This window comes from Pelobates fuscus, chromosome 5 (genome assembly GCF_036172605.1).
Source record: "Pelobates fuscus isolate aPelFus1 chromosome 5, aPelFus1.pri, whole genome shotgun sequence".
Taxonomy (NCBI): domain Eukaryota; kingdom Metazoa; phylum Chordata; class Amphibia; order Anura; family Pelobatidae; genus Pelobates; species Pelobates fuscus.
This window is the reverse complement of record NC_086321.1, coordinates 196,529,470-196,549,855: the sequence shown is the minus strand read 5'-3', so window position 1 is coordinate 196,549,855 and position 20,386 is coordinate 196,529,470. Positions and strand designations below refer to the sequence as shown.

At 38.4% G+C, this 20,386-nt stretch overlaps 1 protein-coding gene across 2 annotated transcripts in view; it reads left to right on the top strand.

Moving 5' to 3' along the window:
* Nucleotides 1–20,386, top strand: part of SYK (spleen associated tyrosine kinase) — a 108,440-nt gene that overhangs the window by 17,199 nt on the left and 70,855 nt on the right. For both annotated transcript variants that reach the window (XM_063454938.1, XM_063454937.1), the window contains exons 2-3: nucleotides 1,508–1,965; nucleotides 10,051–10,211. In XM_063454938.1, the coding sequence (XP_063311008.1) occupies nucleotides 1,564–1,965; nucleotides 10,051–10,211 (563 nt within the window). In that variant the 5' untranslated portion in view covers nucleotides 1,508–1,563. The remainder of the gene's footprint in view (nucleotides 1–1,507; nucleotides 1,966–10,050; nucleotides 10,212–20,386) is intronic.

Here is a 20,386-nt window from a genome sequence, read left to right as displayed (position 1 = left end):
GGAGAGGATCTGTCTCAAGGGTCCAAAACGTGCTTGTTAGAAGCAAAATGTATTAATATTAGCATAGTTATTATTATTACGCATTGTTAAATATACATTTTATTTAGCAAAATGGTGCATACAACTTGATATATATATATATATATATATATATATATATAAATAAAAGTAACAACAGATTTTAGCTGCACTCACGGTCTGTAGTAAAACTTCAATTCTTTATTAAATTCTTTCTATTTTAAAGAATTTAATAAAGAATTTAAGTTTTACTACAGACCGCGAGTGCAGCTAAAATCTCTTGTTACTTGAATACTCTTAAGCCCTGGCTGGCACCCGGCAATTTATAATACTTTGAGCTTGTGTGCAGGGATGAAAATTGTTTATTTTTATATATATATATATATATATATATATATATATATATATATATATATATATATATATATGTACATAAAGAAAAAAACATAATAACCTAATATTTCTCTGTGTATAGTACTAGCCTGCTACAGACAAATGGTGTGTTTCCGTACCTTCTGCTAATTGCACAGGAAGTGTGGTTGTTTCATTTGCTCTGTTTTTGAGGTTTGGTCAGTAATGTTTTGGGCAGCTCTGACATTTTTTTGTTTGCCAGGAGATAAACATATCGTATATGGTTAATATATTGTACTGGCCGCAGTCTCCCTAGTATTGCTTAATACGGCCCGCTTTAGTTTAGTACACCTTACATGAACTAGTTTTGTAAACACAAGAGATGTTCTTCTTTTCTCTCCCAATATCTTTTGTCTTCTAAAACTTGAAGGAGATAGCATAATTCTCTATCAAAGTATGTATATTGACCTTCATTTTGAAACGTACACAGTTTGATTTTTTTTTTATTAATTTCTCCTTTACAGAAATATTGGGGGAATGAAATGGTTTAATAGATGATATGGCATCCCTTACCTTGCAATAGGAGCATACATGCCACACATTAGGTGTGACAAAAAAAGATTAATAAAATCTGGTCTGAAACTGTTTTTTTGCAAGACGTATGATGACATTTCTAAGCATCTAAGATGATAACAAAAAAATTATTTGTGCAGGCACTTGGGCAACTTTTACATTCACTTTGCAGAGATGCAGAGCGACAGAAAAAATCCCAAGAATTCTGTTTCTCAGCACAGTGGTAATTAACAAAAGAGAAAAAGAAGTTAGCCCTCATGTACACATTTTGGGGGATGGTGTTCATCTTTTTGTTTGGACTATTGTTAGCAAGCATGTTTTAGTTTGATTCTGTGAATTTTGTTAATTCAGTTTATAAAATATTCTACAGGTTTCTTGTGTACATTCATTTCATTTTATTTTATTTATATTATTTAAATTAAGTGTATTTGCATGCATTTTGAATTATAAGACACTGGCTACTCTAGTGCTCGTCCACAGATATCTAACCAATGAAAATGCCTTATAAATGGTGTTAATCATAAAACAGAGGACTTATGAGTAATGTTGTTTTCCATTTCTACAGGTGCGACAGAACAATTCTGTTATTGAAACCAAATAGATTTTTCATATTGTGACAGAATGGCAGAGAGCACTCATCAATTACCCTATTTTTTTGGCAACATAACACGTGAACAGGCTGAGGATTACCTAAAACAAGGTGGTCAAACTGATGGACTATATTTGCTGAGGCAAAGTCGAAGCTACCTTGGAGGCTATGCTTTATCAGTTGCCCATGGAAGAAAGTATTACCATTATACCATTGAGCGAGAGTTAAGTGGAACATATGCTATAGCTGGTGGCATATCTCATAATTCGCCTGCTGATCTTTGTCTATACCACACTCAAGAAAGCAGCGGGCTTGTTTGTTTGTTGAAAAAAACATGCAGCCGGCCATCAGGAATGCAACCAAAAATTGGCCCATTTGAAGACCTCAAAGAAAATCTTATTAGAGAATATGTGCGGCAAACTTGGAGCTTAGAGGTAAAGCCAATTTCATTTTACATCTTGTAAGCATTCTTAATTAATGCCTAATGAACTATAGCGTGAGTTAAAAATATACGTACACTCATTGCATATTTGGTATAGAAGAATCAATCATAACAGTTGATTATTTAATGAAATTATGTAAAATAAACATCTCCACAATCTAGCCGTACTACACATACTAGCTTATTTCAGATAATATTATAGTACATCTGTTTAACAGAAAACAAGGGATATGGGTTGCAAATGTTGCTGTTGTTTATAGAGGAAATATTTCTAGAAAGTAATAAATCATGCACGATACATAAAGAAATGTCTTTAAGAAAAGTAGTGCAATTATATATTGATGTATAGATTTGTGCTTTAGATAAACAAACAGCAATTCAGCCAAATGTTCTGCAATTGGTGGCTCTTTCGAATTCTGCCACTCCAAATTGCCAAATGGCTGAATCACAAAACAAACAAATTGGGCAATTGACAAGCAATCATTTGTTTCAATTCAGAGTTCCCTCTTTGCCACAAATGCAGATGATTTTATTCGCAGATGAAGATGAGAAGTTACCAATAAAGGGAGGGGGAACGGGAAGCAGTAAACAATCTATATGTATGTGCAATATGTTTTCTAAATATATAATTATAGATTATTTTTACTGTTCCTCCTTTTTTCTCTCTATTGGTAACTTCTTCTCACTTAATCTGTGGACTAAATGGCATGAATGGGTGCCTATAAATTGTGGCGAAAGTAACCTCGCCACTGGTACTTGGAGGAGCCTGCTTGCCAGCCTCTTGCCCCAGGATTATGGGCCCTGCAAAAATACATGTTAAAAAGTGACTTCCATGGAAAAACCAAACCATTGAACCGATCTGGGTGATTTTTAGATATTTCAGTCACCCAGATCAGGGCTATCCGAGGATGTGACTCTTGTGGGGTTTCTGATCTTGGGGGTACTTTTGGGGTGTTTGTATACTGTGTGTTTTTCTGTACCTGGAGATAATTAATTATCTCTCAGACACAGAGGAGGAGTATGTTGAATGTATTGCTTGTCTCTGCCTCTCCCCCTCCCTCTTTTTCCTGTCCTATTGTTTTCCCCGCCGGGCGTTGTCCCAGGGACACTGCTAGACCAGTTTAAACTGGCTGCTTTGTCCCTCCTCAATCTCCCATTAGCCCTTGCTATTGTTGACCCCACCCTTTCTTGTACTATAGTGCTCTATGTAACCTATTGTATGTATATGAGGCTGTTGGGAGTTTAAATGTTAGTATAACTTGTAAATGCTGTCTTCCATTAAACAGACCTGCTTTACCCCTTCATGAAGTCTAAGGCTCATGTTTGGGGGATTGGGGAACTACACTCTGGGGATTGCTATAATCACTATACTCACCTGAGTATAATCACTAGCTCTTCTTAGAGCTGTTCCTGCTACGCTCTCTGGAAGAGGAGAGGTCTACCAACTGAGCTGGATCATGGTCAGGGTCGAGGGTAGGTGGAGGACAGAGAAACCCCAACCAAGCTGCGGCGGTTTGTGGGGTCTACAGTGCTTATGGTTTCTGGTGGAGTGCTTGGAGCCCTCGGAAAGCACCAGGAGCATCGATTGGCGGAGGTACTCAGTCGGAGTGTCAGGCAGTCCGTCACATTAGTGTACTGCAAAATATACACATATTTTTCATCATATAATCATTATTTCTGAAATGATCACAAGGACAAATTTTGTCCAAACTAAACTCCAAATGGACCAAATTCAATCTGTCTGAACCAAAATAATTTTAGCGGTCAAATCATTTCAGACAAAATACTTTTTTTTGCCATGCACAATTCGATTAATTAGTGTGTGCACAAATGCATGAAATGCTTACCACTAGAAATATTTAAAGAAATGATTAACACTAGAAATGATTAAAGGAAATGTGAAAAAAAAATATGATTCAATTTGCATAATTTTGGATGAGAATTATCTGCCAGTTTTTATTTTGCATTATAGAGAAAAATGTGAGCTCCATGATCCCCCTTAAGTTATCTGTTCATTGGCTGAATATGATACAAAGTAGCTTTACAAATTGTATCTGGAGAGGTAAGAAACCCAGAATTAAATCCGCTATGCTAGCGAAAAAAGTCCACCGTGGGGGGATGGGATATCCTTTGATAATCCAAATTTACCAAGCAATTATGCTGACCCCTGCTTCTAATCTCCAAATCGTGGATATCAATGACCAGGCGTGGTATAAGCTTGAAGCATATAGCAGATAATTTAGAAGCATTATTATGGAGCAACATCGGTAATAAGACAGGCAATATGAACTCGGGATCCTTGATTCTCTCTCAGACACTGAGCGAATGGCATAGATTAAAGAGAAAGTTAGGGATTAATAATACAATCCCAGATACTTTATCCCTTAAAACTCTAGAACTCACTATGACAGATATTAATTTGAAAAATTGGTATTAAAAAATAAATATTCGAATTAGAGATCTTTATGTAGACGATCACTTAAAAGACTATTCTGATTTAACAGAGATGTTATCCTTGCCTTCGAGAGAATTATTTATTTATTTTCATATTAAAAGTTTTTTAAAAGAGTATATTCTAATTACTAAAGGAGAAGTGGGTAATCAGACTAAAAAAGTACTTTCTATTGAGTCCTCCAAAAATAAATCTTCTCCAACAATGGAATTATTAAATTGTATAGATGGATTAGATATTCCTATAGCTTTTAAAAAATGGGAAAGAGACTTAGGCATCGAGATTCAATATGACCAATGGTGTTTCGCTTACTTAAGAGTTAAAAAATATATACACTGTTTAAATATATTAGAAAATGTCATCAAAGTAAGTTATAGATGGTACATGGTGCCAAGTAGACTCAATAAAATTTCTCAGAGTAATCCCCCCAATTGCTGGAGATGTTTTCACCTGGATGGCTCAATGATGCACATCTGGTGAAACTGTCCTAGAATTAGACCTTTTTTGGAATCTCTCATTTAAACTAATTAGTAAGATAGGAGATATCTGCCTGGTAAATAAACCTGAAATAGCATTACTACATCTGTATGGAATGGAATTAGACAAAAAATCAGAGATCCTGACAATTCATTGCCTCTTGGCAACCAAATTACTGCTAAGGCTTGGAAACAAACAGTTATACCAAATGTGCATCAATTGAAAGCCCAATTAATTATACAATTAGATATGGATATGGAAATGAGAGTGATCTTATCTAACTGTACTCTAAAAGCACAACTAAAGATCTTTATTTGAGTCTTATTCAAACGGGCCTAAATAAAGAAAATAAATAAGCTTTTCGAAGAGAGTTAATACGAGCGTATAACCCAGTATTATTCCAATATTGCCACAGTAAACAAGGATTAAAGAATTATTTTTATTTTTTCATTTTTGTATGAGATATCTGAGATAACCCAAATCATGTATGATTGTGTGGTATATGATGTAAGAGTGAGTGATAGTACAATGTCGGATCTTACTATTTTTGTAGAATATTGCAATGTTGAATTATTAAAAAAGTTTTCCTTAGCTTATTGAGGAATTTGTTAAAATATTGTTGGAAACTTGTAATTTTATGCCAGACTCAGTCTATTTTGGACTACTAATGTAATAATGAACTATGATAAAGGTTCTAATAGCTTACTGCTAAATTGTTAAACTTCATTGTAAACTAATGATTTGTATCCTGCATTGACTATTGTTTGTGATAGGCTCTAATCAAGAGCCATTATATATGTATATATGTATTTAAAATGTATAATTTTTTTCAATAAAAATTACTTCAAACAAAAATATATAAAAAAAAATGTGAGCTTATGAAGTCCCTGTAAAAAATTATAAATAAATTAAAACACATTTTCTTATTTAAAAATTCCATTCACACATCATATATATAAAAGTTGTGCAAAGATAAAAATATGAAAAAATTGATTATGATCGTCATTATAAATAGCTCCAATCTGTATTAATAAAAAAAAAAAAAAAAAAAATGTGAATTACAGTATATAAATAAATAAATACATACATAAGCATGGCATAACAGTACATATGTGTAAAATGCTTCCTAAAATATTGAGAGAAAAATGTTGTGAAATACAAGCTATATAAACTGTTATACTAACATCCTTTTTCTTGCATGATCACTTTATACCAATACCATTAGATAGTTAATCAACCTTATAGATCACGCCACACGGGCTGGGAGCCTGAGTGAAGGTCCATTAGGCGGCCCATGCACTCAGGGACACCTGATGGACATTTGTCATAAGGAGCCCAGTCGTGCACTGTGGCGCTTTAGCAGTGCGACAGGACCACTTCTTAGCTGGTAGAGCTGGGAGGAAGTGAGTGAGAGCCGGGAACTTCCTCCCAGCTAAGGCAGTCCAGCCGCATGAGAGGGAGGGAGGGTGCCGCAAGATGCTGGTGCCTGCCCCCACCCGCCCACAATAGCTTAACACCACCCCCTTGCCTGGCTAACCTCGCCTCTGTGTCCCTGTATCTGAGTGTGTGTCTTTGTGTGTCTGTACATCTGTATGTGTGTCAGTGTGTGTGTATATGTCAGACATGGCCCAACTGCAGCTCTGCAGACACACGTAGCTCTTTAGATGGTCCAATGGTTCAATACCTGGTCTGACAGGAAGTGCAGTACCTCTAAGTTGGCACATGTGGGGAGAGGGGGTAAGACACATGGGGGGAAGGAAATGAGATATATGGGAGGCCACGGTCTGCCCACTCAAGCCACGCCACATGGAGGGAGGTGAGTGGGAGGACAATGAAAAGCACACAAGGGAGGTGGAACTATTAAAGGCGCAGGAGGTGGCGGGGAGACAATAAAAGGCACAGGAGGGGGAGGGGGCAATGACAGGCACTGGAGGGAGGGGGGACAATGACAGGCACCAGAGGAAGGGGGACACTAAACGGCACATGAGGGCTAGGGGGACAATGAAAGGCATAGAAGGCAAGGGGGGACAATAAAAGGCACAGGAAGGCTGGGGGACAATGAAAGGCACAGGAGAAGACTGGGGACAATGACAGGCACAGAGAGGCTTGTGGTACAATGAAAGGCACAGGAGGGGAGGGGGGACAATGACATGCAGTGGAGGGTATTTCGTAAAGCTGGTGTGTGCTATTCCTGTACAGAGTACAACTGCTGAGTACAACAATACCCCCATTGTATGCTTTTGGCACTATTCTGTGAAGCTACAATGCCATATAAGAGACAAGGCTATTTAAGTTTCTGTAGTTAGAATTTTCATAGATGAATTTGATGGGCCTATGTCTAATTCTGGGGCATTATAGCAGTTTGACTGTTCAAATAAACCCACAAAGGACTTCCAATTGAGAAAGCAGACACTCCAGGGTATCTTATATGGCATATATTGTGCCTTAACTTGTCTTTATGCTCATTATGTTACATTTTGAGTAAAACAATATGCCCAATGTATGACCTAGACACTGTTTTGTAAAGTTACAGTGCTGTAAAAGAGACGTGACACTTTCAGGTTTTCAAGTCTTAATTTTCATAGATGTTTTAACGGGTCCGTGTTCCATTTTGATGCACTTTAGGAAGCTACATATTTCAACTATCCCATAAAGGCATACCATTTCTTAAAGAAGACACCCCTGGGTAATGCAAAAGACATATTTTAAACCTTAGCATTGGTTGATTTTTTGGCCATTTTGTACCAAGTGTACAGTTTTGCTGCCTTTTTGACCTACACACTGAGTTTTTACTATATATTTAGCATTTTTGACACACAAAGAGTTTGCACAGTATATTTTACAAACCTTGCTGCTTGACGCTTGACAACGGCTTTTAAGCACATTAAAAGCAGGACGGCATGGAACACCGTAACGGCTTTTAAGGGGTTAATCACACATAGGAGGTTACTGCAGGGTCTAGAAGGCTATTAACCGAGTAGGAGCTACATGACCAAAGTGATTTAACACCTGTATGGCATAAGACACATAATTTAGCGGTGAGATTGCAGGGGCAAAATATACAAACCAGTGAAAAAAAGCAAATGGTGAGATGCAGAATGGTGAGAATAAGAAAATAAATAGATAGTGAGACACTAAAACACATCGATATGCGGATAATATACAGTTGCATACTATGTATATATGTACATAGCATAATGAAAGCAGTGAATATAAAAGAAAAAGAGAACAGCAATCTATGATTTTGCTAAAAAAAAAAATGCGATCATACCAAACATTCAATAATAATGAGCATGAAATAAGAAGCAAGAAACTGTTGTAAAACCGCTGTATAGATTTACATAAACCTAATGCTGTTCAGGATCTGTATGCATAGATAGTTTTCTCTAAAAACCATAACCCAGATAAAAAAAATTGGGGTTTGGTCTCTGAATATGATCACATATTAAGTGCATATACAGTGACAATACTCCTATTATTTTTATTTGGGTTAGCTGTTTTTAGAGAAGAGTATATTGCATTCTCTGTAGTGGAACTTGTGCGTCCTTTTCTGGGACTACCTCCTTACATCTGGCCTTCCTTTTAAACTTTGTGGGGGGAGGTTTGTTTCTTGTATATAAAGATAAAATTGATCTTAGATATAACTAAGACACAAGACAATCTAACAGACCTAAGGGGGTACTCCCCAGAAAAAAAAAAATCAAACACCTCAAAACCACTAGTCATACAAAGTTTAGATTAAAGGGACACTAGGCATCGAAACAACTTTAGCTTATTTAACCTGTTTTAGTGTATTGAACATGCCCCTGCAGTCTCACACTGCTGAGTTCTCTGAAATTTGGGAGTTAAATCACTTTTGTTTCTGTACATGCAACCCTAGCCACACCTCCTCTAACTGTAAATGACACAGGCTGCATGAAAAAAATGGTTTCCTTTTTAATCTGCAAGGTCTAGAAGACTATTAACATAGCCGGATATAATAAAATTTTAAATTAAACTGTGTAATAAAGGAAGTTTAAACATTAGATCTCTCTTTACAGGAAGTGTTTGGGAAGGGGTACATACAGGGAGCGGTGATAAGGGCTGTATAAACAACATGATTTAACTCCTAAATAGCAGAGAATTGAGCAGTGAAATTGTAAGGGTGTGAGCTATACACCAAAAACTGCTTCATTAAGCTAAAGTTGTTTTGGTGGCTATAGTGTCCTTTTAAGCTTTAATCTGCACTGTTATATTTTGTGTGTCTATTCAGATATATGCAGTGGAAGACACCAATTAAAAGCAAAACACACAAACACACACACACACAGGCATATATACAAATATACATAAAAATATACATGTATGTGTATGTGCGTGTGTTTTTGCTTACTATCTTGTTTGTGTATATTATGTTACATTATTTCTTCTATGCTTAATTCTCAAGTGTTTTTGATATTTTTGTTAGTTTTTCTATCTCTAATTACATTCATTAAGTTATTTCTTAACTTTAATTTTAAAATCTACTGCTGGATCAATCAATGGCATAGTTGGAGCCTGGCAAGGAAAAAGAAGATGCATTCAACTACAGTGGGACCTCGGTTTACGAATTTAATGCGTTCTCCGGGACGTTTCTTATTGTGAAAAATGTGTAAACCAAAACGCAGTTTCCCTGGAATGCATTGAAAACCAATTAATCCGTTCTGGAGGTCAGAAAAAAGTAAAAATGAGCTGGCATGGAAACCAACCCAAAACACACAATAAAAGGCATGCAAATGACAAAGCTCAGCTCCCTACCTTTCCACAGCTTGAGAAATGCACCAAAAAGTCCCAAAACAACTGAAAACAATTTCCAGAATTACTCTAAAACTCGATGCAAAAGCCGCTCCAACACCTCCACACTCTACGCCACGTGCAACCCACAGGCTCCAGCATGCAGGGGGCGGTGCTATAAACCTCCCAGGTGCAATGCATCCTGGGGAAACTTGCCTTGTATTACGAAAAAATTCGGATTTTCATTTGGAAACCGAAAATTATGTTAACCGAAGCGTTTGTAAACCGAGGTCCCACTGTATAGTTAAAATGTAATTATTAATTTAAAATTGTTCTTAATTTAATTCAAACAAGACGGTCCTGTTTTCTAAAATCAGTTGTTTATTTCAATTGAAGGGGGCAGCTCTTGAGCAAGCCATTATTAGTCAAAAGCCTCAGCTGGAGAAGTTAATAGCCACAACAGCTCATGAAAAGATGCCTTGGTTTCATGGAAAGATCTCACGCGAAGATTCCGAAGCATTACTATTGAATGGACCAAAGACAAACGGAACATTTCTGTAAGTAGTTCTACCTTTACATTTACAAATATTGGATTTTAATAGTAGCTAAATTAAAGGTACATATTTTTCTTGCTCTTGAAAGGACAGGTTTGCAGCATAATGTTATAATTACATTTTAAGCTCATATATATTTATAAGCTACAGGAATTCAATCAAACCTGTCAAACAAAAAAAGTCACAAATGTAAAAAGGACTCAATTAAGTTACTGTTATACAGAATTGTGATTATTTGTGTTTACTATTAACAATCAAATTTCTTCTAATTAGCCACAAATTACCATCAAAATATACCTTATAAAGAATAACAATCTTCAACGCCCTTTATCATATGGATGTTAAGCTATGAAACTACCGTATTTATTCGAGTATAACGCGCACACGTGTATAACGCGCACCCCTAATTTTCGATTAAAAATCGAAACATATGTTATAATATGTTATAATAATATGTTATAATAATATTGAGATTTCATAATGTTTACAGAGTAAATTGTAAGTTAACTTTAGCTACAGCTAAATTAACATTGTCCACAAACACTCCTTGCACAAATACATATATTTAACCCCTTAAGGACACATGACATTTGTGACATGTCATGATTCCCTTTTATTCCAGAAGTTTAGTCCTTAAGGGGTTACAAAAAATGAGATGTATTTTGCAATTATCATTTGAAACAAACAATATAATCTGCAGATTTCCAAAATGGCTGCGAAATGTAAACATTATGACTTTATATCTGAAATACATTATGGCTGCATATCGGAATGTCAATATACAGTAAGTATACCGTATTTATTCGAGTATAACGCGCACACGTGTATAACGCGCACCCCTAATTTTCGATTAAAAATCGGTATAAAATGTTGTATCGATTTTTAATCTAAAATTAGGGGTGCTCGTTATACTCGAATAAATATTAGCCCAGCAGAAGAGGGAGGGAGTGGGTGCTCCGATAATACCTCCCAGGACCGCCGGGCTCATTACAAGCCCGGCGGTCCTGGGGGGGCGGGCAGCAAGCGTTTACTCACCTCCCTGCAGCTCCTCCAGCTCCCCAGTGTAAATCTCGCGAGACCCACGGCCAGCTCTGATGGCCGCGGGTCTCGCGAGATTTACACTGGGGAGCTGTAGGAGCTGCAGGGAGGTGAGTAAACGCTTGCTGCCCGGCGGTCCTGGGAGGTATTATCGGAGCACCCACTCCCTCCCTCTTCTGCTGGGCTAATATTTATTTGAGTATAACGAGCACCCCTAATTTTAGATTAAAAATCGATACAACATTTTATACCGATTTTTAATCGAAAATTAGGGGTGCGCGTTATACACGTGTGCGCGTTATACTCGAATAAATACGGTATACTTACTGTATATTGACATTCCGATATGCAGCCATAATGTATTTCAGATATAAAGTCATAATGTTTACATTTCGCAGCCATTTTGGAAATCTGCAGATTATATTGTTTGTTTCAAATGATAATTGCAAAATACATCTCATTTTTTGTAACCCCTTAAGGACTAAACTTCTGGAATAAAAGGGAATCATGACATGTCACAAATGTCATGTGTCCTTAAGGGGTTAAATATATGTATTTGTGCAAGGAGTGTTTGTGGGCAATGTTAATTTAGCTGTAGCTAAAGTTAACTTACAATTTACTCTGTAAACATTATGAAATCTCAATATTATTATAACATATGTTTATTATTAGCTACACTTTAGTAATTGGACCATTCTACCAGGCGAAGAGCAAATGCACACTCTCTTTCTTGGAAGGGCAGGGGGAATGGACAAGGAGTAGTTTTACATATATTTTTTAAAAAGTTGGATTTGTCAAAATTCAAGGTGTTGGAGCTGGAAGAAGGGGACATAAGTGCTGTCCTCAAGAGCAAAATCTGATAACTTCTGTCACCAGCACCCAATGCCCTCTGATTACAGACATAATTTTTTAAAACAAATTAAACATTAGGCATCCCTGAACAAAATTCTGGCACAAAGGTGCAAATTATTCTATATGTGCAGTGTTTCAAACTGAAACGCTTCACATAAGGATCCTTCCTTAATGACCACTTCTAAAAGCAAAAAAGATCATAGGGGCTGGAGTGTCCCTTTAGCTAAGAGATAATGTGGCCTGTCACTACCAGATCGTGTGTGTATAACTAAAGTTCCTAGTGTGTCTTTTAGGCGGCAGATATTCCTGTCGAAGTAAAACTGGTTAAACTTCCGCGGTGGTCATTAGTTGGGTGGCCCTCTATTTCACATGAAAAAGATGACAAAGTCCCATTCGAACGTGTGTTCGAATCTTCGAATAGGACTTAGTCTCCAGCAGTAGTGTCGAAGGGTAGGGGAAGGTACAGGTCAGCGGTGTTCATTCAAATGTGTGGCTGATTTCTGTTCCAGGGATTTGATGGCACACACCGCAGACCGCGTTTGACTGCATTAAAATGGCCACCGCCACGTGTTCGATTGTCTAATGGCGGCCACTTCGACTACTTTTAACGCTCCACACAGCGTTCAGCTCAGGAGGAGTGAAGTTGAGCTGCAGGCTGTATAGATCACCACCACCAGAACACACACACCACTCACCCCTCACATACAGTACCTCTCACATATACACACCACTCACCCCTCACCTACAGCACCTCACACACACACAGCTAGGGCCGGACTGGGAGTGAGGGTTCTGTCTGTCTGAGGGTGTTGTGTGTGTCTGAGAGTGCTGTGTGTGTCTGGGAGTGCTGTGTGTGTCTGGGTGCTGTGTGTCTGGGGGTGCTGTGTGTGTCTGGGTACTGTGTGTGTCTGGGCACTGTGTGTGTGTGGGGGTGCTGTGTGTGTCTGGGGGTGCTGTGTGTGTGAGGGGGCTGTTAGTGAATTTATTTTATGTGAGGGGGCTGTTAGGGAATTTATTTTAATATATTTTTTATTAATAATTTAAAAAAAAGTTATGTCCCCCCCCTACCTTCTTACCTTTAGCCTGGGAGAGGAGGGAGCCAGGTTTCCATGGAGGAGGGAGCCATGCTGCCATCCCTGGTGGTCCTAGTGGTGAGAGTGAACTCTAGGATAGAGTTCACTCTCGCGAGATCTGAGCGTTGCCGTGGTTACTGCGGCAACGCTCAGACCTCGCGAGAGGACCCTGGCGGAGCTGCTGGCTAGAGTTCCACCGGTTCCTCTCTTCTCTCCCTCCCTCCCCAGCTGGCGGCCGCATTTTAGTGCCTGTGGGCAGGTATGTTTGCAAGACAACTGTGTTAGTGTAACATATGTTGTGTTCTTTCCCTTTTTTTTTTAATTTGCATAGGCATCACTGCAGCACTGATATAAGTGTCTTATATGACACAGAAGAGAATTATCCTATACCTGCAGACACACAGTGCTGACAGGCATGCTTTATTGCGACCCAGGTTCCCATCGTTACCAAAGCCACTTAACGGGACAGGTGGCTTACAAGCGCAAAACCCTGGACCATTACTACCCTGTACCGTTACCAAAGCATCGTTATTCGTAGCCCTAGAATTCACCATTATTAAAGACGGCAAACTCGTTATAACCACACAGCCCATTATATATAAAAAATGTGCGATGTCTCCATATTGATTTGTTCACTGTTATGTCTCATACATATGCTGTTGTGGAGTATCCAAATGTGTCTGTGCCACTGTTATTGCACTTAAAATAAAGAATAAAAAAAAAAATAAAAGATTACAGTTAGGGAGCAAAAAAAAAAAAAAAGTTGTAAAGTGTCAGCAACACTTTGGTAAATCTCCATCAGTGTGTTCATATCTATACAAGCCTCTCTCTCACTCTGTCCTTCACCAATTAAGGTCAATTTGAGCTCTAGAGTTTTTTTTGAACAAGGAGTGCAGTAAACTCATTTGTAATAACTGATTTCAGACTACCTCACAGTCAGATACTGATTTTTATGAATCACCTATATACCCTACTCTTTAGTGGTAAGTTATTTTGTTATTGCTTTTGCCTGAACCTGAGTGCATACACTGCACCAATAAAAAGTCCCTTTGGCAGACAGGCCACTTGAAAGCTATATATACAAAAACTTTAAAGGTATAGCGCGCCCTTTTTATCTTGCTTCACATGAAAGCTATGTTTATGAATGTTAGTGCACATTGAACTCTGTATGCGTAGCAGTGCCCACAAAACATTTCCTGAACAAACAGTGAGAAAGTGCATACAAAAAAAAAAATATTATGGTGTTTCTGAATGTCACCAAATGTATTTACAGGGCTAGAGAAAATTAGTTTTGGAATTGGAAAAAAACAAACAATTATTTCCATTCCTTTTTTTATCAGAATAAGATCTGCTTAATTAATACTGTTTATTTTACTTGTAATTAAGAATCAGCACAATTTAGCAGATGGCTAACTTGTAAAAATGCTGTGTTGGATGCAGGGCCGTCTTTAATATGATTAGGACCCTGGGCAATGCATTTTCTTGGGCCCCCTGGGCCCTGCCCCTCCTATCCCTCCCCCCAATTACGCCCAATGTGCAATCACACTGACAGACGTACTGGCACATACAGACACAGACAGACATTAAAACATTCACAGATACACACAAATATATACTGGCAGACATACTGACACACACACACAGACGTATTGACACACACAGGCATACTGACACACACACAGGCATACTGACACACACACAGGCATACTGACACACACACAGGCATACTGACATACACATAGACAGACGTACTGGCACATACACACAGACAGACATTAAAACATTCACAGATACATACTGACACACACATACACTGACACACAAATATATACTGGCAGACATACTGACACACACACAGACATACATACATACATACACACACACACACAGGCACATACACTGACAGATATACTGACACACACAGACACATACACTGACAGATGTATTGACACACACACACACACACACACACAGACATATACACTGACAGATATACTGACACACACAGACACATACACTGACAGACGTATTGACACACACACACACGGACATACATACACACACAGACACATACACTGACAGATATACTGACACACAGATACATACACTGACAGACGTATTGACACACACAGACATACATACACACACAGACACATACACTGACAGATATACTGACACACACACAAACACATACACTGACAGATATACTGACACACACAGACACATACACTGACACACACAGACACATGCACTGACAGAAGTATTGACACACAGGCATACTGACATACACATAGACAGACATACTGACACACACAGGCCTACTGACATACACACATACATACATACACAAACAGACATACTGACACACACAGACATACTTACACACAAGCATACATTTAGCCACCCTCCAGGTTCTTACCTTTTCCTGGAGGGTGGTTTCCCTGGGGTCCAGTGGCAGGCTGAGGCAGATGGGAGTTCTCCTCTGGAACTCCCCTCCCTGCCATTCTCCTCCCGCGTGGCTGTGTTCTCCGTCGGGAGGAAGTGCGGGAGGAAGCCGGTACAGGAAGGGGCCCGGTCGCGCTGTTTAAGCGTCACAGCGCCAGACCGGGCCCCTGCTCACACATGCTCCCCGGGTGGCCCTTAGTGCATGAGCCACCCGGGGAGCCTCCTCAGCGTGCGGGCCGGTGCGGCTCTGTGCAGCCGCACCGCCGGGTCCAAGGGGGGCTGCGCAAATCGCGGGGCCCATGGGGCAGCTGCTCTGGGCCCCCCAGGAGCAACTGGGCCCGGGGCAGCTGCCCCGTTTGCCCCGCGTTAAAGACGGCCCTGGTTGGATGTATGGCTGTGAATAATCCATTGCATCCAACCTAAACAGCTTGAAAAAGATTTTGAAATCTAGAATACACGTATTCCAATGAACAGTTTGTCTCCCTTCCTGTTACACAATGATGATGATATCCAATGGCATGCTAATGTATATTAGCAGTATTATTTTATTTAAAATGGGATTCTTTTTTTGTTTCTATAACACACTAGATCAGGGATAGCTAAACGTCGGCACTCCAAACGGAACTACATTTCCCCTAATGCTTTGCCAGCATTATTGCTATAAGAGCATTATGGGAAACAGGGCCATTGTAAAGATTTTTGGCTACAAAGGCAAATATGCATTTTGCCCCTTAAACCCCTAAAAATGTGCCACTCCACCCCCCTTTTGAATTTCTTACCCCCTTTAGTGTATTTTATCCCCCTTTAGTGTGTCTTATGCCTCCTTGTGTGTCTCTGACAACCCCCTTGTGTATCTCTTACTTCCCCCAGCCCCTTTGTGTGTCTCTTTCTTTCCCCTAGGCACCACAAAGACATACAGACACAGGTAGGGTGTGTAGTATGGAAAAAATGGCTGCACATGGGGGGATAGATGCTGTAGTTGGAGGGATGTGTAGAAAGGGAGTTAGGGGCTTTGGGGGGGGCAGGGGCAGTAGAAGGAGGGTCCAAGGGCTGTAGAGGTGGGCACAGGGGTTGTATAGGGGCTAAGACCACCATTGAGGACTGTCTAGTCTAGCAAAAGAGCTAACTACCATCCCAGACTAAATGTGGAACATTGGTGCCTGCTATTAAGTATATTCCTCAATCTGGAACAAATAGTCGTGTCTATTGATTTCTATTCTTACTTTCCTCTCTATTCAGGCATATTTACTTTCTACTGGGAAACCTCATTGGAATGTCTGCCCCCTAAAAGACACACTAGGAACTTTAGTTATACACACATGATCTGGTAGTGATCACCAGGACCACATTAGGATAGAAAAGAAGGACAGGGGGAAATAGGGACTGTCACTTCTAATAGGGACACTTGCGAGGTATACAGAGAGAAAATTAAAGGAATGTGCATTTTCCAATGAGAAAAATATGTGTAGTAAACTTGACAAGCTTCCATTTCACATCTGCAAGTTTGTTTTATATATCTCGAGCATAAAATGTAACCATATATTTCCACTGTGCTATGAAATAGGATCTTTCAAAAAATGAGACAAAGAGCAAAACAATGTGAAAAATATATGTATAAATATGATATTGAAATATTAGGGATTGAGAATCCCACCCAAGAAAATAGTATTGATATACTCTTCTTTTTAAATTTTTTTCTGCTTTTTGAAAAGCAATTTCTCCGTCTTTAGAAAAATAGCTATTCGGTAAGTAAGGTAAACCTTACTTGACTAGGAGAATCCAGCCCACTCAGTTCATTTTTGTACTGACTATACTAAATATGTGAATTTTATCTGAATGTTCTGAAAGTGTTGTGGTTTCTTAGCTTATTAGGACTCTGCATGCATTTTACTTCCTGTGCTGACCGGTGGTTACCATTAAACAGTATGCAAACAAGTAACAGAAAACGTGAGGCTGACTATGTATCGTGAATTCTGTTAAAGTTATCAAATGCATTCTTTTATTGCAGCACATACCTTATATCTTGTGATTTAATAATTTATCTTCATAAATCATCTACATTCAGTACTTATGACATGGCTATTTGTTACTTTTGTGCCTAAAGATGAAAGCAAGCTTGCTATGCCTTATGTCAAACAACATGTGCAATTTAGTTCTTCACTATATTGTCAAAGGTTCCAATTCGGAAATGATCTAAACAAAATTATGAGGTTAGTTTGGGCAATTGCACTGAATGTTCTTATCCTATTCAGTAAAAACACGTATCTCCTAAACAATTGCAAAAAAAAAATACTCTGAAATTATGGAGTTTAGCATTTTGTCATGCACCAATAAGTTGACAAATTGCCTCCAAACTAACATCAGAGATTTCTGGGAATATCTAAAATTTTAATATTTGCCTGTTGACTGCACAAGTAGCCGTGGGAAAATAATTTAAGCGATAAGTAAATTTTAAAAAGAAACGAATAGATTTGCCCATACTAACCAAGGGAAACATAGATAAATGATACCTCGTATTCAGGCATTTGTTAGAAGGCACATCAGGTGAGAGGTGAAGGACTATTAAAATTGTCTGGACTTACATTGTTTAACGTATTTAATCCATATTTCACAATACAAGCAATGGTGGAAGGAGTGAGTGCCCAAAGACTCTTTGGTCTTCCCCTTCTCTTGCATGGTCAAGCAATTAATAATAGACTGTTGGCATGAGTGCTTAAAATTAAAACTTTGGGGGATCAGAGGATTAATTTCAAAATAATCTTGTAATACTATAGCTTGAACATAATACCCATGTGTTAGGTTGGTCGGTCTCTCTTGAATAATATAGTAATAAACATATACCCTGACATGAAATAAATCCCCTTAACCCTAACTACACTTCTCTAACAATAACACTACTCTTAACCTTTAACCACTACTTACCTCTAGATTTTACACTGCCTCTGTCCCTTAACCTCTGCACTATCTTAACTGTAACATTTGGTGTAACTGGTGTAAATACATAAAATAAACTTATTTTGCCTGATTCTCACATGCTTAAGAGTAAAAAATATTCTGGAAGTCACAGGTTAAATAATACTGTTTCAAAATGAAAAGCTTTCAAAATTTGGAATCGTGGGCCTGTAAAATAGCAATCAGTGCACCTGAAAGTAAGTAGTAGCATGACATATCCATTGATTGTACCGCCGGCAGTTGAACATTATTATATTTTATTAAGAAGATAAAAACATTAAAGTAAAAACTAATATGACACATCCTTGAGAAATTCAGATGTGTAAATATATACCAAAAATGCAGATAGATACCGCACTCACATAATAACGCATTGGTTCTGATTCAGGATAGATTTAAGTATGTAGCAAATATACTTTATGGGACACTCTCTTCACATATACAGCACTTCGGCAAGCTGAAGTGCTTTAAGTGTTTGGAGTGTCCCTTTAAGCATATTGTCTATTTACTTCTATTTATATTTTTACTAAGTGTGGGGAAGTGTGGGGAAATAATTTAGTGGTGTAATTCATTATGTGATCTTGGTTCCATACCTGCATTAAAAAAGGATCTTGCAAAGAATTATGTGCATGTGGTATCTACATTTTTGGTGCATTTGTTCCAATTAGAGGTCAGGATAAATCCAAGATACCAGCACCCGGTGCCTACATCTGAGTGCCATACCATACACATGATGGCCCAAACGTAGGCATATAGTTGAATCAATTAAATTTATCACAACAGATTATATGGGTATGCTTACACACTGACACACAACAAAGTCACAGTTACATTTCAGGTTTTAACTATCAGTGTGTCAGTTTGAGAGAATAGTGGAGGGTAGATAAAATAATAATACTGTTATTGTACTGTTATTGTTAATGATGACCGTGAACCTGAGTCAAGAACAAAGAAAGTGAATTTTAAAATAGTACTAAAAAACTGAAAAATGCTGAGCGTGGCAAGAAGCATTTGTCATTCCTCACCAATACGTCTGACAATTTATGGTATTAGAGATAAATTTGAAGCAACAGGTGCAGTGGTTAATGAATCGAAATCTAGACATCCTAGAACATCTATGACAGAGGAGAATGAGATGAGAGTCGCTCTGACATTTGTGAACAGCCAGAAAAAAGTCCACACGATGTGCTATCCATATCGAGAACATCCTTGAAACCCTTAATGCCTAATTTGAAATTGAAGCTGTACCATCCAAGACTGTTAAATGGTCTTCTGGATGGCGACCCAGAACTTCAGTTGGAATCCTGTGAGATGATGCGTAACCAAATCTCTAATGAACCAGACCTTCTTGATTAGATCATTTGATCAGATGAGGCTTCTTTCAAATTGTCAGGCAACGAGAATAGGCATAACTGTGTGTACTGGTCAGGTATTAATCCTCATTTGACTATCACATCTCTACTGAGCCAGCCAGGTGTCACAGTATGGCGAAGGTGTTGTAGGACCAGTTTTCCTTAATAGAACTGTGGATAGTAACAATTACCTAAACTTTTTGCGCAGCACAGTAGTGCCAAAACTCAAAACCAGGACTAACTTTGCCGAACTGCTCTTCCAACAAGATAGAGCACATCTTCATTATGCTTTAGCAGTAAGGTAAGAAAGACCTGCCCACATCATTGGATTGGACAATGTGGCAGTATTGAATGGCCGCAATGTTCACCCGACTTAAAACATAAGGACTTCTTTTTATGGGGAGTAGTAAAGGATAAGGTTTTCGAGAGGAAGCCCCAGACAGTGGAAAAATTAAAAGAGTTCATC